This window comes from Pelodiscus sinensis, chromosome 3, assembly GCF_049634645.1.
Source record: "Pelodiscus sinensis isolate JC-2024 chromosome 3, ASM4963464v1, whole genome shotgun sequence".
Lineage (NCBI taxonomy): Eukaryota > Metazoa > Chordata > Testudines > Trionychidae > Pelodiscus > Pelodiscus sinensis.
In genome coordinates, this window is record NC_134713.1 from 140,676,510 (window position 1) to 140,703,302 (window position 26,793).

At 53.2% G+C, this 26,793-nt stretch overlaps 1 protein-coding gene across 2 annotated transcripts in view; it reads right to left on the minus strand.

Annotated features, from left to right (window-relative positions):
• Window positions 1-1,521: 1,521 nt before the first annotated feature.
• AARS2 (alanyl-tRNA synthetase 2, mitochondrial) overlaps window positions 1,522-26,793 on the minus strand; it is a 28,420-nt gene continuing 3,148 nt past the window's right edge. For both annotated transcript variants that reach the window (XM_075925063.1, XM_006126527.4), the window contains exons 2-22: window positions 25,405-25,593; window positions 23,413-23,558; window positions 21,319-21,513; window positions 20,711-20,855; window positions 19,970-20,115; window positions 19,094-19,202; window positions 18,040-18,078; window positions 17,003-17,114; window positions 15,553-15,680; window positions 14,620-14,770; window positions 11,201-11,370; window positions 9,918-10,031; window positions 9,342-9,482; window positions 8,131-8,268; window positions 7,592-7,701; window positions 7,226-7,334; window positions 5,352-5,474; window positions 4,235-4,345; window positions 2,990-3,073; window positions 2,550-2,660; window positions 1,522-2,167 (exon numbers count right to left, since the gene is read on the minus strand). In XM_075925063.1, the coding sequence (XP_075781178.1) occupies window positions 2,003-2,167; window positions 2,550-2,660; window positions 2,990-3,073; window positions 4,235-4,345; window positions 5,352-5,474; window positions 7,226-7,334; window positions 7,592-7,701; window positions 8,131-8,268; window positions 9,342-9,482; window positions 9,918-10,031; window positions 11,201-11,370; window positions 14,620-14,770; window positions 15,553-15,680; window positions 17,003-17,114; window positions 18,040-18,078; window positions 19,094-19,202; window positions 19,970-20,115; window positions 20,711-20,855; window positions 21,319-21,513; window positions 23,413-23,558; window positions 25,405-25,593 (2,736 nt within the window). In that variant the 3' untranslated portion in view covers window positions 1,522-2,002. The remainder of the gene's footprint in view (window positions 2,168-2,549; window positions 2,661-2,989; window positions 3,074-4,234; window positions 4,346-5,351; window positions 5,475-7,225; window positions 7,335-7,591; window positions 7,702-8,130; window positions 8,269-9,341; window positions 9,483-9,917; window positions 10,032-11,200; window positions 11,371-14,619; window positions 14,771-15,552; window positions 15,681-17,002; window positions 17,115-18,039; window positions 18,079-19,093; window positions 19,203-19,969; window positions 20,116-20,710; window positions 20,856-21,318; window positions 21,514-23,412; window positions 23,559-25,404; window positions 25,594-26,793) is intronic.

Here is a 26,793-nt window from a genome sequence, read left to right on the forward strand (position 1 = left end):
TTTTTGATGGGAGGCCAAGAATTTGGAAAGTGGTTGAGGGCCGTACTCTAAGATATTAATGGAGAAGGTGTGAAGTCTGGAAAGGAGGTTGGGTGCAGAAGGGAGCTTGGGGTAGAGGACTAGGGTGCAGGAGAGAGTGGGGGTTTGGGAGGGGGTTGTGATCTGGGGCAGGAAACTGGGAGGAGAGGGTGGGGTGTCAGGTGCTGGCTCTGACTGTGAGGTGCTTACCTTAGGCAGCTCCTGGCCTCGGGCTGGCTCCTTACCTGCTGTACTGCAAGCTGCTCAAAGCGGATGGCTGCAGGGGTCATGGGCTACCTTAGGCACCTCTCTGCCAAGCATGCTGCACTCTGAAGTGCCTGTCTCAGCCCTGCACTGTGCACGGAGGGCAGGGGCTGAAGTCAGGCTTTGACTCATCGTGTGTCCCTATGATTTTAAGGACGTAGGCGCAGTGACACTCAGCATTGCACAGCAAAGTACCCTTGTACATCCAACCTAAGTGCTGGCCCAACCCTTTATATATGAGCAAAACTCCCCCCCAAATCCATGCCTCTGCCCCCTCATCCTTCAAACGCAACACTGCTGTGATGCCTACCAAACTTTAGCAGCTGATAATGACCAGGCAGGTGATGAGCGACCTCTACTGCTTATGGCACCCACCTTGCCAATCCTCCTCTCCCCTCACCCACTGCATCTTAGCATGAGCCAAGTTTGGCAAGGTCTTGTGGGCAGGGAGTATTTTCACTTTCAATTGACACAGCCTTGGAGCTGTAATACACATAATAATGAGGTTTAAATTGCCCAGGTTATTTGAGTTTGACTGTATACGCTCTTAGTGCTCATAAAAATTAACTAATCCTTTTTAAGGCCAGCGCAGTCTGGGCTTTGCTTTCTCCTGCTTCAGGGAGTTTCATAGGTTAATTCTATGTTTGCACAGCCATGACATCAGCATCAATGCAACAGTGTTTGCTGCCCAGGGTGTCTGTGAAACATGTTCCTAATGCTCTCTTAGATATCCCACCACGGCCAAGTTTGCCGTTGGCATGTGAATAAGGGGCAGGGCTGAACATGACAAACCAGAGGAACAGAGACCAGCTCTGAAAAGGGAAGTATTTGAAGAGTGGTGAAGAGGAGGAGCAGGAATAATGGGATGGCACAAAGCAAACAGGCCGAATAACCAGAACACATTCTTGCCATTCATATCTCTGGGGTTGCAGGATGAATTCCAAACCCCATCACCTGGAAACGGACACTGCCCTAAGCCCTGCAGAAGCTCTGAGCACTGTGAGCTAGAGGACTTGCCCATTTTAGTTTCTGCTCTGCTTGTAAGGTGGGGACCGTGCTATTACAATACAGGTGGGGAGAGGGGAAGAGGGCTGCTCTGTCCTTGAACAGCACTTTGAAGATAACCAGTACGGCTGCGAGAAGAGAGTTAAAGCAGCTGCTGAGGGCAGTTTGCGGGGACAGAACACCCATGTGGCCTTGCTGCACTGGAAGGAAACTGCAGCCAATCAGAAAAAGGTGTTAGCAGCTCAGCCAATCTCAGTTCTTTATTAGCTTCAGAATACCATTGCACAGCTCCCCTCCTCCCCCACAGAGCTTCCTGCATGGGGGTTTCTCCCAGACACAGCTCAGGAGCAGGGCCACCGCTCTAGCAGCCATAACCTCCCACAGACAGAAGAGCCGGTGGGGAATCTGGATCCTTCTGTGACAATCCCCAGGCATCCAGTCTAGATGGCCAAATGCACTGACTCAGCTGCCTCCTCCATTCCCTCCTTTGGGGTAGGATGGTGGGCCCGACTCTGACCCCTATTCCTATGTTGACTCCTGGGGGCAGGAAGCCAGGTATCCCTGATTCACGGTGCTCGGCGGCTGCGCTCAGCAGCGGGAGCTGCTCAGCTACCCAAGACAGAGCTCGTTGGAAGCTGAAGTGGGGCGCAGCCAAGGGATAGTCTGTCCACGTCCCTGAGATGTGAGGCTCTAGCTGACCCCACAAAACAAGACTTCAGAGTCTACTCCGGGCAAACTCCAGTGCAGCAGTCAGAGCCCCCTGAAGGTCCTTGGTGTTCCCAGTACCTTTGGCTACAATGCCAGAGCCCCCGGCATTGCCTCCCATGTGAGTACAGACAGCCAGGGCCCAGTCCGCAGCAGAAAACGTGGGCAGGGCACTCTGGGGAGAGACATGAGGAGAGAGGTTAGCCTCATTGGGCCAGGGGGCACCCAAGCCTGGATGGGGAAAGAAAGGACCAAGAGGGCATGGAGGGCCCTTTTGCAGCATGCAAGCAACCTGGATCTTCGCTCCCTGAGCCAGCAGCTACTGGCAGTATTGTGGAACCTGAGCCCTGCCCTGCCCCATGGCAGACTTGGGCCCCTTTGCCCCATCCCTCTGCAGGCCAGCAAGGGGGGGAAGCACCTTGTGTCTCATTAGATGACTAAGGGGCAATCCCACAATGGAAGGCGTGCGCTGTAGCCCAGGGCCTGTCCCCTAAATGGGGCAGAGGCGAGTTCCCCCGACAGAACCCAGATGGGCCAGTAGCCCATAGCAGGCTTACCTTGGGCACCTGACAGGCACAGAGCACCTCGCCGGATGCCTGTGGGCTCAGCAGCAACACTGACGCCCCAGGAGACTTGTCACTGAGCTGGTTCACCACCTTCATCAGGATCTAGGTGAGGCAGGGAGAGGCAGCGTCAGGCAGGGAGGGAGGGGAAACGCCTGAGCAAATAACTAAGCTAAAAATACTAGAACGGGCTGTTACTGCACCAGCCAGCGCACTGCACGGCAGAGCAGCTCAGCTTACTCTGCTCTCCGGCAGTTCTGCCTCCGCATCCCCAAACTGTTCCAACCACTGCGGCATCTCCCCAGTGCCGCCCCAGCCCTGAGTCAGCTGGGCCAGCGTCCTGTCCGCCCCAGCCCTGAGTCAGCTGGGCCAGCGTCCTCGGGCTCCAGAACCCGGATGGCAACTGCACAGAGATTCTGCCCACGAACACTCACGGAGAGCGAGTCAGCTGGGATGGTATCGACGATGATGGGCCTCTTGGAGTGCTTTGACAGCAGGCCTTGTGCTTTCTCCGCAGCCTGGAGGAGCAAACATACAGAGCGGTGGGAGGCCACAGATGGCAGGGGAAGATGGAGGGGACAGACAGCCTTGTCACAGGGGAAGCGAATGCTGTCACAGGGTGGAGGGGGCAGACTAAGCCCTGAAGACTGAAATCCTCTGTTGGTCCACTGAATAGACTATGCAAGCCCCTGTCCACATGCCTCAGCCCTGCCTTGCCCCACCACTGCTCTCCCCGGCCCCCCAAAGGAGAGGGAAATTCAGTCTCCATGGCCCATTTAGACCCACATCCCAGGTATATTCTGTGGCAACCAAGTGGGTCACACTCGAATTCTGACAAGACTCCAGTTCCCAGAACTCGTTGCAGAGAAGACTCAATGACCAAACACTAGTCCTGGAGTGTCAAATACAAGCAAGCTAATGAACACCATGGACTGCCACAGAAGCTAGAGCAACAAGCACAGTGTCCACTCCCGGCTCTGCTGCCAATGCCGCGTAGCCTGGGGAACTCATTTTACAGTTTTGTGCCTCAGTTTCACCACCTGTAGCTCTGGGGATAATGTTCACCTGACTCCCAGTGGGGAGGGAGGCTGGGAGGTCAGTGTTTGTAAAGCACTTACATGGTGTATCCCCATGTTTGCAGGGCTGGAAGCTTATCATAGAATCATAGAACCATAGAGCTGCAAGAGACCTCAGAAGGTCATCAAGTCCAGCCCCCTGCTCTAGGCAGGACCAATCCCAACTAAATCAACCCGGCCAGGGCTTTATCAAGCTGAGACTTAAACACCTCTAGGGATGGAGATTCCACCACCTCCCTAGGTAACCCATCCCAGTGCTTCACCACTCTCCTAGTGAAATCGTTTTTCCTAATATCCAACCTGGACTTGCCCCGGTGAAGGGCTAGTTCCAGCACTAAAACCAACATGGGAGACTTGCTGGGTAGCTCAGTTGAATAAGCAGCACAAAGCGCAACAGGGAATTCTCCTACACTGGAAATGGCCACCCCTTACCCTGCTTTCCCAGGGACCTGATTTCTGAGCATTCACTCTGATGAACGGAACAGCTGGGGGCCTCGTATAAGGGAAGATCAAGGCGAGGGAAGGTGGCCATTCAGTGTAGAACCATTTGGTGGCCTTCAGCAGGCTGCGAAGCTGTCAGAGATCTCGCAGCTGCATCCTTACCTGACTGATTTCTAGTTTTCTGATGGCGGTGTTTGCTGCTCGCTGCAGAGCTTTGAGAGTGGCCTGCAGTTCCCGTCTCTGCCACTGGGGCATTGCAGTGCTGCCCACCTCCTGAAAAATAACCAGCAGCTTAAACACATGTGCACACATATTTATGCACTTCCTAGAAGTCAACTCCCAATTCCTTAGCAGGCAGGATGGTGCTTAGCCTCTGCCTGGGCGTTGCTACAGATTGCACCTCCCTGGTCCAGCATCCTTGGGACCTGACCCGTTCTGAACCAAGGAATAAGCCGGAGCAGGGGCGGGGGTCAGGGCTGTTCCTGCTGCTGTTGCATCTTGACTGAGCGGGGCCTGGGTGAAGGGAGGCAAGCAAGCACTAAGGGGAAGAGGGAGGGTGGCTGGGGGCCAGGAACACAGCCCTATAGGAACACCTGGAGCCCTGTGGCAACTGTGGGGCTCCGCTCCCACTCCCCAGCTGTGAGGCTCCACAGCCGCTCTGCCTCTTCCCCAGAGCAAGCGTCCCCTCGTCCCCACTCCTCCACCTTGCTCCCTCCCTGAGGGTGAACACTGCGCCTAGCTCCTCTGTGGTGCTCCACTATCTCTGGGAGAGCGGGGAAGGAGTTGCTGAGCATGTGGCCTGTCTTCTCCCCGGGGCTGCTCCAGCTCAGGGGCACCCAGAGGGATGCCGGGCCAAGGATGTTGCCAGACTGCAGAAGTCTGGACCACCGGAGTAGAACCTGTGCTGCCTCCTCTGATCTGAGCAAGCAAGCAAGCAGCAGCTGCCAAAGCCTGGGGAAAACCTCAGTGGGTGAGGAGGAGGAGGCAGAGGAGGCTTTATGATCTAGCTGTCATCTCGCAAGCTAGACCAGCTTTCCCCCTGCTGCCCCTTCCTCCCTTGTTCCCTGCGACAACAGGGTTTCTCACAGTACGCATACGTGGAAGTGGACTGAGACCTCTGCAACTCCTATCGTGTCAGGCACCCAACAGATCATCAAATGGCAGCAGCTTTCTGCTGTCGCGGACATGGGTGAGACTGGAAACTAGGGGTGAAGAGAGACATGACCCTGCATTTCAAACTCCTGTTGGGATGCTTCTGCATAAGGAACGCAGCACTCACCTCCGTCAGGCGTCCCACCTCCTTGGAGAGGCTCTGCACCTCGGGGAGAAAAGCACTTCCCTGTTTCACTCGCACAGAGAGCGAGTCCACTTCTTTAGCCAAGGCCTGACCTACTTCCCGTGCCTAGGAGAGCAGCAGAAAGACGCTCAGTGGGCTCAGGCCTCAAGGAAATTGCAGGTCTTCAAACGTCAAGCTCCCAGGAGGAAGACACACTTACGAAGCTGCTACAGTAAAGGTTTGTGGTCTGTCACCAAGTGGTTCTTGTTTGGAGCTTTATTAGTGACAAACGTGGGTCACTAAGATATCGAGGGTCTGGAAGACAATCCTCCCCACAGATTTATAGCCAGTCAGTGATAAACAGGCCAGCTGGAAGGGACTGAGCTGCACACAGGGAAAGCCCATCAGTAAACACCTCATTGAAGCCCTGTTTAAATGTCCTACAGCGACGTCAGGGGCTCTAGCTGGAGAGGCTATAAGCTCCATCATCTGGGCTGTGTTTTGACTACCAGATGCACTGTGGGCTTTGGAGACCTTTTACCTCTTCTAGCGCGTCCTCCCCAAGAAGCCTACATGGGACTGTGTGGAGCTTTTTCTAGCTTCATTGCCTAATCTAGTGTTAACATCCCACGTGGTGGGGCTCACAGATCTCTACCAGCAGGATTTTTTCCCCCCAATAACCTCCTTTATTCTGGCAGTGTCAGCTCCTGAGGGGTGCCCATGCTGAGCTGAGGAGGAAGTCACCGATTTTGCCCCTGGAGAGCTCTGGGTATAAGGGGAGAGCTGGCACTGAGCAGGGAAAATGCTCTGCCCAGCCTCCATATGTTCCCTTTACACTCTGCAGCATCCGCAGGCTGATTAACACGCACAGCCCCGATGGCAAGTCACTCGCCTCAGCACCAAACACAACAGCAACCTGCGGGAGAATGCACTAGGGAAGGGCTGCAAGTCCCACCAGGGAAGCGCATCTCCCCCAATGACTGTACTTTCCTTGGAGTGAGAGAGATGGCAAAGGATGCGGAGTCCCTAGCTCCCAGGTGCTCAAGCACATCAGGGCTTCCTGCGCACCAAGTAACTAGGTCAATTGCTCTGTGCATGGACCTGCCAGCCAGGATCACTGCTGAGCAAGAGTCAAGGATCAGAGCCAAGAAGTAAAAATTGCTAGAACGAGACAAGAGCTAAGCAGTGAAAGGCTGCTGTGCTAGGGTATGAAACTAGGGCAGAGCGGAACAAACGGTGAGACTCTTGAGACTTGGGTTTAATTCCCACCTGTGAAGAGAGGTCAAAGGTTTTGTGCGATTCAGTACAGAATTATCAGCTCAGAAGTGGTATTGCAGGGCAGGGGGAGGGGCACTGGCAGAGCTGTGTGTGGGGAGCCCAGGGCTGGGATAGCAGGGGGCTGCAGGGCAGGGGGAGGGGCACTGGCAGAGCTGTGTGTGGGGAGCCCAGGGCTGGGATAGCGGGGGGCTGCAGGGCAGGGGGAGGGGCACTGGCAGAGCTGTGTGTGGGGAGCCCAGGGCTGGGATAGCAGGGGGCTGCAGGGCAGGGGGAGGGGCACAGGCAGAGCTGTGTGTGGGGAGCCCAGGGCTGGGATAGCAGGGGGCTGCAGGGCAGGGGGAGGGGCACTGGCAGAGCTGTGTGTGGGGAGCCGGGGCTGGAAGCGAGGGGGTCATAGATCAGTGGTGAAGTGCAATGGCAGAGCTGTGAGTATGCTGGGGGAGAGGGGAAATGAAAGACACAGGCCAGGGCACCAGGGCATTAGCAGAGCTGGGGAGGGCAGTGGGGAGCATCACACAGCGTAGGATCACATCAGCACTGTCAATCCCCAGTTTTTAGTGTCCTCATACTAGGGAAATCTCAGCCTCCTCTTGTCTCACCTGCCTGGCTTGCTCCCCAGTGACTGCGATGATGCGACTGATCCCTTTAACCAGCTGACGCTCGGAGATGATGGTCAGATCCTGCACGGCTCCAGTCTGCAGTAAGTGCCTGTGGGGTGGGTGGAGAAACAGGGAGATAACAGGGTGTGTGCCCTTTGCCTTCATTCTCAGCTTTGCTACAGGCAGCCAGCTTTTGCTTTCTCGCTCTTGATCCACAGAACCTCCCCTACGGTCAAGGTCCAGACGACTTAGGGACCCTCACTCACACCCTGCCTCTGGACCTGGGTGGGAAGACAAGCCAAGAGTCTCACACGTACCCGCCCTGCCACCACACGGCGCTATCTGACCACAGAGAAGAACACTTACGTCCCACAGCACAGCTCCACAGAAGTCTGCATTGCAGCCTGAGAGTTGGGGGTCAGCACCCTCTCCAGCGGCACCCCCACAGACACCACCCTCACTGGATCCGGATACACCTGAGAGGAGAAAGATCAGCTGCCAGCAAACAAGGAGATTCCCACTGGGTCACAGAATCAGGTTACAGCCTCTGCACCCACTCTCCAGAGCCCCCAGCAGCTCAATCTGCTGCTCCCATGAACTGGCACACAGGGGTTTGCTGTTCAGAAAGAACAGAGAGCAGATTAATGGGACCATGCTGCATGGCTCCAGGCCCGCCTCCCTGGAGCAGCTTCCACATCATCAAACCTGAGGCTGCCTGGACACCCTCAAGAACACACCATCATTGGCCCCTCTCTGGCGCAAGCTTCCCTTTCCATGCTTGTCGAGATGGAGACTGCCTGTATCAGGGAGTCTATCTCTGCACACCTCTTGGGATCCTTATAACCTTGGCTGGGAGCTGCCTTTTGCTGAGGTTTGTGGGCTTATCACACACCCTGCTACCGTACCTCATCCATGGTCCGGAGTCCCTGAATGCCACTTGCCAGTGCCAGGGGGGCCTCTGCCATATAGACACTTTCATTCTGGGCAACCACTTCCTGGATCACACCTTCTATTTCCTGCAGCTGCTGCATGGTCACAGGGGCCTGGGGGAGGAGATCATCCACCGTCAGGGGCACAGGGTCAGAGACACAAAGGGGGAAGTGGTGTGCGTGAGCAGGAAGGCTCAGTGCCAGGACTTTGGCTTCTTTTCACAGCTCCATGTCAGAATACAATGCTTCCGCCTTGTGCCTGGCTCCCCCTTCCCCAACCATGTCACTGGAAGTAGCCATCAGCACAACCCGACCCTCCCACTGCTCCAAAAATGCCAGTAATGTTCTTCAGGGGAGACACTATCCACATGCTAAGGATGAATTCACTGAGCATCCTCCTCTGCCCCCGCCAGCCTGTGTCATCCATTTGTACACCTCCTTCTTGCCCCAGAAAGGACCCGCTCTGAGCACTGAGGCACGGACACCACATGCCCCTGAAAGCTTGCCTCCAGCACACGCTACCGTCAAGTCAGCAAGCCCACCACCGGCACTCCAGGGCCCCCTGCCAATTCTCCATACCTCCAAACCCACCCCTCCTGGCCTTTCCCACACAGAGGGCACTTGGGGCCACACCTAGAGCAGGACTCAGGTGACGGCAGGGGATTAGTGTGAGCATGTTGTCTCCTTTAGACAGCTACAGCTTGGCTGGACTCAAGAGGTGCTAGGCCAGGGGTTTTCAAACTTCAGGCTGTAACCCCTCAGGGAGTCCCAAGGTTATGACGTGGGGGGTTGCGAGCGGTCAGACTCTCCGCCCCCACGCACCGCCAGGATTTATAATAAAGTTAAATATAACAAAGTGTTTGTAATTTATAATGGGGGGAGGGGGACAAGCATAGGCTTGCTGTGGGAAAGGAGCCACCAATACAAAGTTTGAGAACCGTTGTGCTAGGCCGTGGTTATGAGGCAATCCCATCCCAAGAGAAGCAGAAGGGAGCTAGCCTGCCAACACAGCCCCTGCTCCACCTAGGAGACACAGTAACAGCTGAAACCATTGCAGGGCTTGAGTGGTTAGTTCTCATGGCCACTGGCAGGAGAGGTGCACTGGGAGGGTGGTTTATACAGTCCAGGGATGGTCTCCTGGCCTACAGGGACCCTTCTATCATGGGGCACCATGGGATTCCCATCACCTTGGTACTGAAGTCAAATCGCAGCTGCTCAGCAGTCACGTGTGACCCTCGCTGTTCTGTCTGGTCTCCCAGGACGCGGCGGAGCGCAAAGCTCAGCAGATGGGTGGCAGTGTGGTTCACCATGCAGGCCAGCCGTTGCGCCTGAAACCACAAACAAGACAGTCAAGCAGGAGGACCAGTGTGTGAGTGTATCCTAAGGGTGACAGAGCTGCGTGGGGAGCCTGCAGCCATCGAGGGGCTAGGAGAGATGGGGGAAGAGAAGCAGTAGCGTGTATGCAAATGGGGTACTCTGTATGCACAACAGTCCACGAGCCCTCCCTGTGATCTGACTCCAGTTGCCTTTCCCATCCATCGTGTACTGACAGCAGTGCTAGGCTAGATTTTGCTGGACAGGGTCCCGTGCCCCTCTGGGAGATGGAAGACAGGACCCAGAGGGAGCACCCCTCCACACAATGAGGAAATACGTCCGAACCCAAACCTCAGGCAGATGGAAGACAGACAAAAGTGGCAGCTCTTTGCTCTCAGCTGCTCAGTGCCACACGTCACCCCCAACAGCAGGGCCAAGCAAGTCCTCACCTCATCTACAAAGAGTTGCACTTGGTCCCCAGCCCGCAGGGTCGCGGTTGCCGTGACCTCATGGATCACGTAGCCACCAGAGAGCTGAACTGACTCCACTGGGAAGAGCATGTCCTTGAAGCAGAGAGACAGAGGGGTGGTTAGCACAGGTGCTCAATGCCCTCAGTCTCCATGGCAGCATAGAGATTTCAAGGGAGCCCCCAGAACAGGTTCAGGAGGGGAAGGGGCAGAGCAAGCAACCTGCAAACACCATCCTATCCCGGCCACCACCCTGCCTCAGCCCTGCCCGGGAGTTCCATCTCCATGGCCCTGTCATTCCGTGGGTGGCTCTGCGGCTGCCAGCAAGCAGGGAGATGCTGCCAGCCATGAGCCTGATGTTCTGAGCCATGGCCACTTGTTCCTTAGGGAATGGACTGAAGCCACTTGCTCACTCGCACACAGGGACAGCTTTCAGCTCACGGGTCTGGATACAAGGGAGGACAGACGGTGCTGCATGTGACTCAATAGCACCCCCCTTGGCTTATGAAGGAATAGCATGGATGAGCTCTGTATGGGGATCCCAGCTCATTGTCCTGGGAGGGAAGGGAAGCATCTGAGCTATGGGGGTTATTCCCAGTGCTGAGGGGGAAGGGAAAGGAGCTGAGCCGCTGCATGGCTGAGGCCACGGTGCAGTGTACAGCCCAACTCCACAGCACTACAGATTCTGTTCTCGAATTAGAATCCCCTAAAGAGGCTTCAGTTTCCCTCCATTTGAGCCCCTTGAGGGGGCAGAAGCAACGTGCTTTGCCGGTGGTGGTGGTGGATGGTGTAAATTCTCCCTAGTGCCTTAGGGAGGCGGAGGGGGGAATGGATAGAGGGCAAATTTCAGTTTCAGGTGGGCACCACTTACAGTCTCTGGGACTGGCTATGCAGAAGTTGCTCAGTCCAAGGACCCTTTAATGATAAAATTTGATGATCAAATTCTCCACGGTCTTGGTCCAGCTAAGGAAGAAGGCCGTGTGCTGGAGAGAATGGGCTCTGAAGGAGGAAGGGTCTCCAGCCACTCCCAACTCTCTGTGCTTTCTCAGGGGCCATTGAGAGAGGAACAGAAGCTCCCTGAAACCATTTCTGCTCTGAGTCACTGGGCTTCTCTCAGGCACCCCTCACCAGTGCCCAGCTCAGCAAACGGCTGGAAGACGAAGAAGAGCTTGAAGATGGGCTCCAGCCAGCAGCCTAGTACTGTGGAGGAGAGGTCATGCCTGGCCTGGGTAGTAATTCCAGTCGCAGGCAGCAGACAAGCTCACCTGTTGCCCCAGGCGCACCAGGTAGCCCCGATCATGTGCTTGCCCTCCCTGCTCTGCATAGAAGCTGGTCCTGTCCAGGAGGACACCGCAGCGCTGGCCTGCCCCAACCTCCTTCTGAAGAGACTGATCTTTGTACAGCATCAAGATGGTGGCCTGGCACGGGCTAAACACTGCGAAAGGGGAGAGCGAGTCAGTAATGTTTATCAACTGCCCCTCCCCCCCCGCACAACTTCTCTGCCTTCCCTTTCAAGCACAGAGGGTTTGAACTGGCCCACCATATCACTCCAGCACCCTCCCGTCCTACCCCTCCCCTACTCAGAGAGCAGAGTCTGTGCTGGGGCAGGAAGCCTCAGTAAATCTGAGACAACCTGGCAGCACCTCATCCTGGAGGAAGAGCGGGAGCTGACAGAGTGACAAGAAGGAATGAAAGATCTGTCATTAGTTTGTAACAAAACCTGGTACTTTATAACTTTCACTCTGCTGCCTCCAAAGACCAAGGGGACAAAGCCTGAACACCCAGCTCTCGAAGCCCAGGAGTAAAGGAAACTCCCCCAAAGGGTTAACAGGCAATGAGTCCCTAGGGGGCCAGCTCCAGCCATGATTTAATTAAGTGTCAGCATGGTCCTCATTCTGCTCTAATTAATGTGGCTGCTTTGCTTTGCAAACTGCAGGAAGTTCACAGGGAGCCTCCATGTAGCTGTATGGTAGGTATATTTTCCTGTGCATTATGCGGCTGGGGTTACTCCACTAGCAAACCATTAATATCATATGTAATGTAGGAACTTCCGCTGAATTTCCTGGCCTGTACGTCTGCCCTCTCAGCCCCTCAGTCTAAGTGTTGTGCATTGGGTGGTTATCTTATTTAATCTCAATAGTCCTATGGGCTGTAGGATCACACTATGCACTATCCCCCAAATTACAAATCTAGAACGCTCCCTGGATACTGAGCATCTGTGGCCCACAAGAGGGTGCGGTCTGAAACAGCTGCAAAACAACAATCACATGTAGCCGGCTGCGGGACAGAGGGGCAAGGTTAAAAAAGACTGGACAAACGCCGTCTTACAGTTCATATACAACACTCAGTCACCAAAGCTAGGTGAGCAAAGGGCACAAACTATACACTTGCCAATGACAGATGCTGGGTGATGCAGAGGCCCTGCTAGGCAGCAGCATCCATCATCACTAACCCACACTCCTGTGAGACCCTGGCAGTGTCAGTTCACAGTGCGCAAGCACAAACTCTAGGTTTCACAACCACTTGCAAGAGGTGTGCACACCTGATTCAGCTTCGTTCTTCTGGAAATACGAGAAATAAACGGTGCTCAGAAAAATTACATTGCTGTGGGTGGCAAGAGGAGTGAGGGAGAAGCGAGCATGACAAGGAGGAGATGTCACAGACACACAAAGAGCTGCCTCCGTGGGGCAAGCTGACTTGCAGGAATGAAAAACTAAGCTCCAGTCGTACTCAGCAGCTGAGAAATGAAAAAAAGAACCAGGAGCTCATATTAAGGAAGGGAAAATTTCTGTAGGGGAGTCTCAAACGTCTTCATAGTGTAGGCCCCATCTTGATAAGCGATCTTTCCTACCCATGGTTGTACAGGCCACCTACTGCGGCACCTTCGGCAATCACTGTCACAGAAAAGCAACAAGAAGAAAGCACTGAAAGGCTGTTCGCTTCTTTATCAGTGCGGTAGCAGCTGGAAATGAGGAGGCAGAACCATGTGACTGGCTAGCACTCTATGGCCCATCAGCAAGCTGAGAACAGCTGGGTCCACACAGAGAAAGCTGCAGTCTGCCAGTGGAAGTGGCTCAGGGATGAACAGGCAGCTATTCACAGAAGGGAACCAAGTTCATCTTCACTGCAGAATTAACTTAAACGATCTACCTGAGAGTAACTTCTTTGGAGCTGGCCTAGCTGGAGTGAAAGCAGCCACATTGCAAAACAACACTGGAGCTGCCATGTGCTCACCAGTGCTACCTTGTGTAAGCAGTGCACCCCCACTTAGTGTGTGGCACTACGAGCTGGTCTACATTTCAAAATTAGATTGATCCCTCAGGGTTGTGAAACTGTTGCACCATGGTTAAGCCGACCTAACCCAGGGATGTAGAGGCAGCTCAGTTGGTGGAGGAAATCGTCTGTTGACTTAACTGCCATCTCTCAGAGAGCTGGATTAACTACATCAAAGGAAAAACCTCTTCTGCAGATGTAAGAGGTGTCTTATAGGATGGTGCTACAGCACTGTAGTTATGCACCTGTCGACATGGTAATACAGATGTAACCCAAGATTGCTGGTTTGCAGTGTTACTGTAAGCTGAACTGCTCCGTGAACTCTTTCACAAGGTGGAAGAACTTGCTGGGTCTTTTCCGGGCACACTGGGAAAATTATAGGAAGGCACTGGAGGACCAGCAGCACATGAGTGGTGCTACTCACACCCACACCCTGCGGTGGTTGTGTCAGTGGCTGATAATTTGTGCTTTCTGGAGCTTTAGTCTGTATGTTTCACGGGCCAGCCAACTTGAGTGACAAGCATCACCACACTCCAGTGAAGAGCATGTGTGTGGATGGCAGTCAAGAGAGAGACACTTGAGGAATTCAAGTGCATTCTGCAGTGAAGGCAAGCTCTTTGACAAACCGTGTGTTGGCCAAGGACATGTATTAACAGCAGACATGGGCTCAGCAAACAGCTAGGTTAGGGTAGGGTGCACTTCTACCACCAGCAGGGTCAGTCCCGGGAGCTACAACTCAGTTTCCTACCCAAGGATTCACAGCAGGGGCCTGATAACTGATGACCAGCAACAGCAGCTCAGCTTCACATTCCTTCAATAGTGCCAGTGCTTCCAAACCATATGTAAAGTAGCAGTGGCATCTAGTGGTCAGCTGCTCTAATGACAGGTACCTAAATCCCTGGAGTGAACTGAGTCCTCAGTGTCCATTCCTCCTACTCTGCTAAAAATGTAAAAGATGAGAGGTTTACCCTGCCCTCCTGGGTCTTACCAGCACGGACCTACCCAGGGTATATTTACCAATTCGAGCACCCACGCATCCCAGTCCTGCAGACAAGCAGATGGCAGCACGCTGAACCCCCATCTCCAACAGACGCATATCTAATACAATTCATCTACATCATTGGATAACAGCAGTCTTTAAAGACCAGCACAGCAAACGTCACAGAGCTTTACTAGGCGCATGTGTTCAGCAGACATGCTTTGTGCTCTTGGCCATATGCTGAGGAGGGAGATAATACATGGGGCTGCATTCCGTAAGCACGCTCTCCACTATGCCCGAGATAATAATACCCCTTGTAAGGTGGAGTGGTTAGCTGGTTAGATCCATCCCTAAGAGGTTCCCGGGCTATGAATCTGATACTGATCTCCCCTGAGCCTATGCAGGCTTTCTGGGCCATGCCTCAGCTCTTACCATATCTCCCATCCTGCCCGAGTGTATAGGCGTACTTCGGCGAGTCGTCAGTAGCAGGCACACCGTCCTTCTGCAGCTGAGCCAGCGAATGCACATCCAGCTGCACACAAGAGCCCTCCAGTTGTTCTGCCTGGTGGGTCTGAGCTTTCCGCTGTACAAGTGTGAAGACAAAGCTTGAATTTGGGGTATCCTAGGAGAACCTGCACCATAAGGTTAGAGATTGTGGCTTTCGACTCTGTGGCAACAGATCCACAATCAAATCTGTGCTGCCCCATGAAGCAATTAATCCCAGTCTAGAGATGTTAAAAATCGTTTAATAGGGTAACCATGTATCTGCTAAAAATCTTAGTGGTTACATGCACTTCTTAGTTTTATACTGCAGAGCCCACAGCTCAGCCTCTTTGGGAGCAGGACTGCCAGCTCTTGCCTGCCTGGCTCCCAGGGAGGAGGCTTCTCCGCCATGCCCCATCGAAGCCACCTCCCTGGGAGCCAGCTGAGTGTAACTGATAGCATTAACTGATAAGCATCAGCGTATCCGTTAAACGGTTACTTGATTACATCACTCTAATATCCCTAGTCCAGTCGCAACATCTGGCAGTCAGAGGCCTTAAGAACACCCAGGACACGAGGCTGAATCCCTGACCATCTTGATATCAACTGCAAGCTTTGTCACCCCACAGATTCTTTACCCTTTTCCCCCAGATAATTCAGGAGTACGTTTAACAGCACTGATCCCAGGAAAGATCCCTGGAGGACACTTCTTCAAACCCCTGAGCTATAGGAGAAAGGAATTCCACGGTGTTGATGGACTACAGAGGTGATGAGAAGCACCTGCAATGAACTGGAAGTCTACATGGAAACTCTGATCAGAAAGTCTAGGGCATGAGTCACAGTGACAGAGGCTTGCATGAGAGGCAGGGTTTTGTATCCTACCTCAGCATCTTCTTGGGCTAGCTGGTCCAAAGCTGCCCAGTCCAGCTGGATTCCCTTTTCTTCAATCATCAAGCCAATCAAATCTAGGGGAAACCCCAGGTTTCCATACAGCGACCATGCCACCTTCGCTGCAGAGAGACAGTAATGAGAACACAGCCTCTAGGCGGCCATGGAGAGGACACACAGCAGGGTGATGAAAGGAAACGCTTGCTTTCTCTGGGGGCATGTCCTCACATCCCTAAGGAGACCTCTCTTCCCCATCAGTGCAGCCAACAAGGATGAGTTGCTCATTGCATTCCCTCATTGGTGCTCTAAAACCACAGGGCTGCCAGCCCTCAGCTCCCCTGGGACTGTGAGCACAGATGCTTCCAAACAGGCTTGAACACGTTTGCTTCCACAACCGGACAGCATGGTGCAGCTTGCGACTGTCAATAGGTACGCTAAAGAGCTCAGCAAAGCACATGCACATAGAAAGGCCTCAGCACAGCGGCAGGCCAGTTCCCAATGCAGCTAGAATGACCGTAGCAGCAAACAGCCTCTGCAAGCTCCGGAGTGTTTGCCGGAACTCTCCTATTGCCTTATGCTACCAGGTACTGAACCACACTGCTTAGTGAACAGGTGGAGAGAGATGGGTTCAAATCGGCTCAGGCAGGCGAAGGTTAAGCCAGTATCATCCCTATCACACCCAAACATGCTCCCCCCTGCTGGGTACTGCACTAGCTGTTCTAGTGCTTGTGTGGAGCCAGTCACCACAGCACCTACGCATCAAACCGGCAACAGGGCCCCTTGGCAGCCACAAGATCCCATTAGCTCTGGTGAGTGAAGCGTCTCAGAGATATTTGGGAGATGCAGCACCTGTTTTGCAGTGCCGGTGCAGAGCACGGGGCTGGAGCTGTATTGCCAGCAGGGCTGCAGGTACGCAGGCCTCTACCACAGCTTTGATTTGGAAGTGGGGAGAATTCTCTGGGGCAGAAGGGAACACTATGCCATCTGCTGTGGGGTGTGTCACTGCTTCCATTGCTCTCCCCCCAGCCCAAAGGGTCCAGCCCAGCCTTAGCTGAGACACGCAGCAGCAAAGGCCCAAGCCACTCTTAACCAATGGCAGACCCTGGCTGCTGCTCCTCCCTGGGTTGCACTCTCCTTCTCAGTGGCATGGGGGAAATCATGGTCAGCCTGGATCTGGGGCCTCCCTTAAGCCTCCTCTTTAATTCTCCATGAGCTTTTGGATACGCTGACAGTATCCCCTAGCACGCTATCTAAGTGGAGTAGAGATGGGGGGGTTCACCTCTTTGGGATGCAGGTGGAGGAGATTGCCCTACCTCTAGCATGGCCACGTTCTCAGAGGGTGGGGACAGGACGCAGATTAGAGAATGGACACAGACACCAGGCACATTGGGAATTAGCAGGTGTACACTGGCGCCCCGCAGCTGACGGCATGGGAGGAACTAACCTGGGAAGAGGTTGGCGGGACCCATCTGCTGCAGAGTCCTGTCTATGATGCGCCGCCCCCGCAGAAGGGAGGTGAGAAATGCAGCCTCGTTGTCACTGATGACAGTCATAATCTGCAGGGAGAGAAGGAGCAGATTCAACCACCTTCCCAGGGGGTGTGCTCCACGGCTTGGCTCAGCCCAGCCCCCAGAATCCTGCCCGTCGAACAGCCTGGTGACTATAAGGACTGGGAACAGGCAAAGTGGGTGCTGAAGCAGGCTTTGCATTTGCTATCATGGTGCACCTACAGCTTAGCTTTGGGCTCATAACTTGCTGCAAGGAGAGTGAGGTGGGGCAGACGCCTGTTGGGAGAGACCAGAGATCAGGCTTACATGGCACACCAGGCGGGACAGCCACGTTTGCAACCCAGTGAAGATTCTGCATGAGGTCCCCAGGGCTAGGAGAGCAGGGCACGCTGCTCGTCAGGAGCCAGGCCTATCAGCAGAGCTGGGCAGAGAGGAAGCTTGTAAAACGGCTGCCCTCATGATCCCCAAGCACCTAGTTCGCTCTAGCTATATCAATATTGCCGTTACCACAGGCGGGGCAAAGGGGACTCACTCCAGGAGGGGGACCATGGGCACCTGAACCATCTTAAAGCCTGGGCTTCTTCTGCGCTTTGCTGGCACAGGGGCCGCCCTGCTTCCCTGGGACATCAACCAGCTAATTGTGGCACAGGAGAGATCCCGTCAAGCCCCACCTTCAGTGTCCACAGCGTACATCTGCGAACGCCAAGTCGCACGCGGAGTCTGTGCCCATTGTCTGGAATCTGTGCTCCCTCCCCTCCCTCCAAGAGAGCGGCCGTGCTGGGGACAGGGCAAACTCATTTGCTCACATCCCCTGCCCCTACTCCATTTTCATAGCATGTGAAGGGCACCAGTGCACACATCTAAAAGGTCAGGGATATTGAAAGAGGAGGCTTAAGGGAGCCCCCAAATCCAGGCTGGCCATGATTCCCATGAGGGGTTACTGCTTCTCCCCAGCAGATGCCATGCTGCTCACCTGGTCTGCGTTCTTCCTCAGCTCTGGATAGGCATCTCCCTGCAGAGCAAGTTGCACTGAGCATCAGAAAAAGCTGCATGCAGTGTCAGCACCAACACTCCTCCCTACCACCACAAGGGACATGGGCTCGTCTGAGCCCTTTTGCATTGACCCTGCTCAGCCCATGGGACTCCATCTCAGGGCTGCATCTGGGTGAGCCAGATGCCTCTGCATGGCTATTGCACCTTTATCCGAGGACTGCAAATTGCTTTGAAAGTATTAAAGAAGCGTACCACTGCCCTGTAAGGCAAGTGCCACACCTCCATGGAGAAAGTAAGGTAGGGTGAGGCAGTGACTTGCGTGTGTCCCACTCTCCAAATCCCCTGTTCTAACCGCTTCCCACCTTGCTTCCCAGACACAGCCAACTTTAATTAACTGATACTTTCTGCACTTCTGTGTGACTCTGGCTGGCTCCTGACGGGCATGAAGGCAGTGCCTCTTTGGTGGAAGAGGAGGAAGACAGCACCCATCAGAGCCCCAACAGAGTGAGATTACACATTGGTTAATAGCTACTGTTTCACAGCTGCCTCTCTTGTCCTTGCTGCTGCATGGATCCCCCCTCTCCACCCATGCGGTGTTCCAGGACACCTCTGTGGCTACTCTAGCAAATGCTTTTTGTGCAAGAGTAGTATTAGGAAAGTGCTTTCAATGTATGTATAGTTTCTTCTCATAAGATCAAGCAGAAAGAAACAAAAGGGAGGAGAGCTGATCAGCCAGCTCTTCAGAAACCCGTTTGGGAACCTGCACGCTAGAGAAGTGTCTATGCTGGCAGCCCATGTCTCTTCTTTCACCCTCACACATCGGACCTGTGCTGTACACATTGTTTGGCTCAGAGCTTGTTGAGATTATAGAAATAAGAAGGCCAAGTGTCACTGGGATAAACATCTCACACAGTCAAAGATCCCTAGTGGATACAACCTCCTGGCACGGGAAACTGCTCCTGCACTCAGCCAAGAAACATCTAGCAGTATGAGACCTAGGCTGATAGGCAAATCTCCCTCCCTTTTGTGCTTACCAGAACTTCTACAACGATAGGAACCAAGCTGGCCAGGAACCCAGGCGGAGCATGAAGAACTTCAGAGCAAAATCGGACAGCCCTGCGCAGGATGCGGCGCAGCACCAGCCTGTAGATAGGGGAGGATTCCTAAGACAGCCCCATGAGCACTGTATCCTATAAACTGACTGCATGGGTGGCCACTCAGGAGAGATTTAAATGCAGCCCAGCTGATTAGCAGAGTGCTCACAGCTGGTTGCAGGTGTTTACACTGGTGGTGCACATCCACAAATGCCTCAGTGCACATGAAATGTATTCCACATACGGATGGAAAAAAATTAGAGGAAACATTGCCCATGAGTCCCAAACAACTCCCCATTCCCTGCCCAGCTCCCTCTTCTATGCCTGAGCCCCCCACCACAAATCAGCTTCCCCTCTCTGGCCACACAATCAAGCTCCTGCGCCTGCTGCCCAGTTGCTCCTTAGCACAAAGCAGCTCCCCATTTCTGCCCAGGTCCCACCTATACAAGCAAATGCCCCACCCTGACCAGGTCTTCCCTCCCCGCCCCCGAAACCAGCTCTGCCTTCTTCACCCACATTACCACACACAAACCCAAAAGTCAGCCCCTCTTTGCCATGCCTAGATCGTTCCTTATGCACACTCCAGCTCCCCACACCTCATACCTTCTCCGTCCTGATCACCACAGGGCCAACCACACATAACCATGCTGGTTCCTACATGCCCCTCCTGCCCTGTGCCCTCTATATTCTCTCATCTCCAACCTGCTTCCTTCTCACTCATTTCCCCTCCAGCCAGAACATCCACCCTACTGCTGCTGGTACTCTCCCTCCCCTTCACAGTCAAGCAGCCCTTCCCCCATTATCATGCATCCTTACTCGGCTCCAGACATGCCAGGGTACACGCCATCAGCAATGCACACAGACAGGGTGCGGACATGATCCGCCACCACACGGTAGGCCATGTTCACAGATCCAACATCAGCCGCCTCGATCAGGCCCTGGTACCCAGGCCCCCCGCAGCCCTGTGGACAGAAAAGGGATGGGATGGAAAAGGAGATGTTTTAGAGGTGGCAACTAGCTCTGAACAGCACAGCTGCTCTGAAAGGCATCTGGCTGTAAACTCTGCATAATATTGCTCTGGGTGGGTGTTTTCTGGGCTGATGGGCGCCCAGGTGGTTCTTCCTCCTAATGCCAGGCATGTAGCTAATTCCCTTCACACACTGATGCCAGTCTACCCCGCATGCCAAATGTACCACATTAACACCCATCTGGCACACAAGAGACCAGGGCTCACGCATGTCAGAATCATCATCAAACTCAGTATCTAACCACTTGGGGCAATTACAATCCCATGACGCTTGTAACAGGAGTTATGAACTGTGGGGTCCTGGTTAAATTCCAAGCTAGGACTTTCTCTCCTGCTCTCTAACCCCCACCGTTCTTCAAATGGACACACATCCTGGCCTAAGCGGCTGTGCAGCACTGCTGTGTGGTGTTTGACAGCTGCTACCTCCCATCCCAGGGGGGCGCTATTTCAATGCTCAGCGGATAACCTCTAGACACCCAGACTGGAAAGTGCTTTCGACTCAGCTGGTACCTCTGGCAGCTAATCATCACCTGGTGGATGGCATCCAGGATGGGGGTGAAGAGGTCTGTGTCGTAGTTGGAGCGCTTGCGCTGCAGAACTGTCACCAACCTTTCTAGGCCCATCCCCGTGTCCACGTGGTGCTGGGGCAATGGACGGAGACTCCCATCAGCCTCTCTGGCAACACACCAGCCCACACCCAAAACACAAGCCAAAGAGAAGTGGAAGTTAGTCTGAGGACAAGTGCTAATCAATCTGAGTGGGGTTGGAGGGGGACACAGATTGAGGATGGAAGCTGTAGGAAGGAGCAGAGGGGGCTTGACAGGTGCAGCTATGCGGCAAAAGGGGGCAAGGCCAGGGACACGACTGACAGGAGCAGCAGCAGGGCAGAGGAGATCTGAGAGACAAGGCAGAGATGGAAAAAGTAGCAGGGGAAGAGAAGACACTGGTTGGGTGTCTAGCAGATGGCTGCACAGAGGGCAAAGAGGAGCCTCTGAGATGTCTCCAAGCTTTTCTTTAGCTCCCTCTCATCTGTCCCAACCAGTGTGGAGCAAGGACTCATTGAACATTAATGTCTTTAGGGAGGTACAAGTTTCTTATATGGAGTGTTGCTCTGAGGCAGCCCTCAGGGGATCAGTACCTGCTGTACTGCATGAAGACCAAGTTCCAGATCTCCACCACATCAGGGCTGTCCTGGTTCACCAGTGCTGCTGCGTCCCTGCCGCCACCTACATGGTCGTAGTGGATCTCGGTGCAGGGGCCGCAAGGGCCAGTCTCACCCATCTCCCAGAAGTTTTCCCTCAGTGGGAAAGGCAGCACATGACTGGGAGGCACCCTGAAAAAGACAGTAGCAGAGATCACAAGGCAGGGCTAGCAGATTGTTCCCTCCACAGTGCACAAGCCACAGGCTACCATGAGCCAGGGAGAGGAGTCTGGGGGACTCCTCTCTGACTGTACTGTTACCTAGCTCGATATGGTGTACTTGCTTCTGCTCATAGAGGGCTGAACTAGCTGCCTCTGTGACATTACTGGATTTGAGATTAGCATATAAACATCGTTGCAACCACTGTTATACATTTGCAGTGTCTATAGAAAGCTGATAATTCACTTGTTCTGTTTATACTGTTCATATGCGTGTGTCATTTTTATATCTGAAATGATGAGAATTGGCTTTGTAGCTGTATTTCAAATGTTTGCCTCTGGGAGTTATCAACAGGGTTCATTCACTTATTGTGAAAACGTGGCTACTCAGGCAAGGTTTACACTAGAGAGTTTTTGTTGATCTCATCAGTCTTCTTGTACAAGAAGCCTGTAGTGTAGACATAGCCTCAAGCAAATAGCAGTATTTCATTGAAAATGCGTCTCAAGTAGTGGGCAAGAGCTGAGGTATAAGCTGACCTGGGAAAGTCACTGGTCCTTTGGGATTGAAAGAACCTGTTCAGATTTGGTGAGACTGGTTTTCATAACCTCTCATCTGAGTAAGGAGTGGTGCAGGTTGTGGCACAGAAGATGCTGAATTGCTAAGGGGGCTGCTTGTGTGACTTCTTAATGGACAGTGTGGCAACAGAAGTGCTCTTTGTGACTTGTGTGGTGTGCCTTATACTGGAGGAACCCCAGTCTTGGCCTGTAAGTAGTCCTGTTTCTAAGCAATTTGCCCTGATTTGACCTGCTCAGCGACATCACTGTAATATAACAGATTTCTGGGGCACCAGAAAGTATCACAGAGTCTAACAAAAATGATTTTCATTTAAAAGTAGCTGATTTACTAAACAAAGGGCATAGTCTCTGCAGTTAGTGAATTGAACAGATTGTATCAGGTCATTATATCCTTCAGGACTTCAGAACTCTTCCTCTCATACTTAGTTTTTAGTCATATAATAGAAGAGGAAAACAAGCTTTTTTAACTCCCCAGTTGAAAGTTAAGAAACCAGTGAATTAGTCATTGAATTGAACTATTTGAATAAACTGCAATGGAGTGAATATTCCCCTCTGCACCCACAGAAGAGGACACTGCTGTCAAAACTTCATTTAACACTTCTTTCAACTTTATTTCCAGATGTTTAGCCAGCGACTTCCACTTTAAAAGTGGTTTGTCATTACAATTTGTCAGCAAACATCTACTCTTTAATATTATTTTCTGTATAATTTTAAATTATAAGTTTAGACTTTAACATGGTTCTATTTCATATTTAATTTTCAATGTATTTATTTTTAATATGCAAACCTCTACTTAATTTAAAAAGCACCTACATTTTTTGTTTAAAAAAAAATCATCCTTTTTTCCACCCTTCCCTGGAGGGAGGGATCACTAGGTTTGAAACAGGAGCTCCAGCTCCACCACCTATTCAGTTCTAGGCCTCTTGGCTGAGAGGAGATTCAGTACCATTGACTGTGGAAGTACAGTTGTGTAGACATCTTTATTAAAGACAGGCCTGAGGCCACTGGTCTCAATTCACACAGGCCAGCAGTAATCACCCTGACTAACCCAGTGCTGCATTTGAAATGGCAATTGAGCGGTAAGACAGGGCTTACCAGGGCTGCAGGGCCACTAAGGAATTCATAACAATCCAATGGAACTGGACTCAAATGAGAGAGTAAAAAAAAACAAAAACCCACTGATTAATCCTTTTCTCTTCCACGTCTGCATCCTACCAGCTAACAAGCAAATGGTGACTGTAACTCGCCTCTCACCTCTGCCCATGACTCTCCTGCCCCTCTGCTCTCATACACTTACCCTAGGCTGAGCCATATGTCCTTGCTCTCTTCATCTGGGCTCAGCCCCAGTGAAGAGTCTCCTCCAAAATAGGTGATGTAGAGACGGTCTTTTGGGATCTCATAGATCTGTGTTAGGAGCTCCCATGCCATGCCACATGCTTCCTCCTGAATGGAGTGAGGAAAAGCAAAAGACAGCACAGCTAGTCAGAAGCATCCAGGAGAGAGACTCTAACTTAGAAGTACAGGCAGTCCCCGGGTTACATGGATCCGACTTACATCAGATCCCTACTTACAAACGGGGTGAGGCAACCCTGCACTAGCTGCTTCCCCCCAGCAGACCAGGGAGACGGAAAACTAGCGCCCCCCCAGCAGACCAGGGAGACGCGGAGCGGCTTTTCTCAGCAGACACCTCAGCTTGAGAATAAAGGACTGACGGAAGTAAGGTGTGGGAGAATAAAACTGAGCTCTGGAGAAATGTTTGGCTAGAGCCGTGGTCCCCAACACGGTGCCCGCGGGCGCCATGGTATTTGTGTGCGCCCGCCAAGTGCTCGGGGCTGGCCTGGCCCCGGGCACGTGGCGCATGTGCGGTGCCGGAGCCGGGCACATGGCGCACGGTGAGCGCCGGCCCCGGGAGCGCCGCGGATTGGCCGCCTGCACTCTGGGCGCGCGGCGCTTGGGGAGGGGGGGGGAGTGCTGGCCCTGGGTGCGCGGCACTTGGGGGGGAAGAGAGCTGGCCCCGGGCGCGCGGCGTTTGCAGGGGGCGCCGGCCCTGGGCGCGTGGCGCTTGGCAGGGGGAGAGTGCCAGCCCCTGGCGCGCGGCGATTGCAGGGGGCGCTGGCCCCGGGCACGCGGCGCTTGGCGAGGGGAGAGGGGGCCCCAACCCCGGGCACGTGGCTATGGGGGGGCCCCGCCCCCGGGCATGCGGCTATGGGAGGCCGCCCCCGGGCGCGCAAGTGTCCCTGCCCCCTGGCGGGCAAACGGCCACGCCCCCTGGCGCCCGGCAACCTCTAATGGTTGGGGACCACTGGGCTAGAGTTTCCCCTACAATATGTACCAGTTCCGACTTACATACAGATTCAACTTAAGAACAAACCTACAGTCCCTATCTTGTACGTAACCCGGGGACTGCCTGTAAAAGGGAAGGAAGCCACACTGACGCTGCTAGCCTTGGTTGCACTTGCCCTTTGCCATTCTACAGTGTAGAACAGAGTGATAAAGGGCTACACCGCCAAAGCAGGCCTTCTGGTATCTATGGAAAGCAAGCAATGAGCTTCCTGCTGGTGACCTCAGTATCCCATGTCCAACAGGCAGAGTACTGAGTGGTTCCCTCTTGCAACGGGGGCAGTCTTGATGACTAACTGTCACAGCGATGGCTGAAGTGGGGTTGTCTGCTCCCCAGGAACTAGGCTGCCACCTCTACCCCAATTTGGATCACAGACTCCCTAGCCCATTCCCATTCCCATGCAGTTCACAGCCCAAGTCATCTGAAGCCAGCTCCCATTGTCTTTAGTTAATTCTGGGAGGTAACCCTCCAATTTAGTGTTCCCAGAGGGGGTGCACCATTTAAACCAGGGGAGTTAGCAAACCTTTTCCTAATATGGATCATATTTTAAACCAGAGATGTATTTCACTCTCATTCGCTGGTGCTCAGCCCCATCTCCTTGCCACCCCATTTGCCATTACCCAGCATCTTTACGACAACTACACAAATTGCCACTTGAATGTAAGAATTAGCTGAATATTTAGCATGTTGATAGCTTCTTTTGGCAATGTGGCAGTTGGGAAAAACCAGCCAGCCCCTCCAGATCAGCTAACTTGCTGTTGAACACCAGCACGCGCTCTGCTCACCCGGTGGTTTAAACCCTGGAACTCACAGCAAAAAAAAATAAAAAATCCCAAGCTCATCAGAGCAGCCGAGACAATATGCCTGATACAGCACCCCAGGGTACATTTGACACGTGGTAGCAAGACCTGACCCATGTCCCGAGGAGCACATGCTCAAGTATCTCACTTTAAAATAATCCCCAAAGGACCAGTTTCCCAGCATCTCAAAGAAGGTGTGATGGTAAACATCTCGGCCCACGTCATCCAAATCATTGTGCTTTCCACCAGCACGCACGCACTTCTGGCTGTTCACCACACGCCGGTACTGGGCCAACTCACTTCGGGGATGTGCTGTACCCAAGAAAATGGGCTTGAACTAGAAGGGAACACACACAAAAAATCATGCCATTTTCATACCTTGCCGGGTTGAATTATAAGTCCTGAGTGGGGTTTCTGTGCTGCAATTATTAAATAACAATGAGAAAAGTTTGTTACGGGGTTTATTACCCTGAAGTATTCCAGGCATGGCAGAGGTGCTTGGAATGATTTCAGACAATATGCAGTTTTGGCAAAGCCAAAAAGATACATCTCTGGGTATGTCTAGACTACATTGTTTTTTTGAAAAAACTTCACCCGCATCCACATTGCAATCACGTTCTTTCGAAATTAAATCAAAAGAATGCAGGGGTTTTTTGGACATTGGTAAACCTCTAATTACGAGGAGGAACGCCTTTTTTGAAAGAGCTCTTTCAAAAAAAGGCGTGTGTGGATGCAGAGCAGGGACATTTTTTGAAAGAAGAGGCAATCAAAAAAAGCACAGGTGCTCTGGTGGCCATTCTGTGAATAGCAATCAGGGCTTTCTTTTGAGACAGCATCCATGCAGTCTGGACGCTCTCTTTCGAAAAAGCAGATCGCTTTTTCAATCTGGTTTTGAGGTGTGAGCGCTCTCTTTTGAAAGAAGCTTTTTTTGAAAGAGCTCTTTTGAAAAAACTTCTTTCGAAAGAAGCTTGCAGTCTAGATGTACCCTCTGTGAAACAGTTTTCATGAAATATGTCAGGAAGGCTTGAGAGACATTCTTTAACTGTGGTTGGGAGACCAAAATTCAAGTGCGACTCAGAGACGTTTTCATCCCAAATCACTGCAGAGCAGGACTTGAACCTAGGTGTGCAACAGCCCAGCACTCTAACTACCAGACTACAGGCAGTCCCCGAGTTACGCGGATCCGACTTAAGTCGGATCCGCAGTTACGAACAGGGCTTTTCTCTCCCCGGAGGACGGGAGCGGCGGGACGCCCAGATGAGCCACGGTCCCGCCGCCCCCGTTCTCCAGGGCGAGAAAAGCTGCTCCCCGTCTCCTTGGTCTGCTGGTCAGACCAGGGAGACGCGGAGCAAAGCTGCGGAGGACGTCCGCAGTGGGAAAGCCCAGGCGCGCCGCGGCTGTCCCGCTGCGGGCGTCCTCCGCGGCTTTGCTCCGCGTCTTCCTGGTCTGCTGGGGGGGCGCAGCTAGTGCCCCCTCTCCCCCAGCAGACCAGGCTTTTCTGCCCACGACGCCTGGGGTAGAGCAGCTGGGGCGCTGC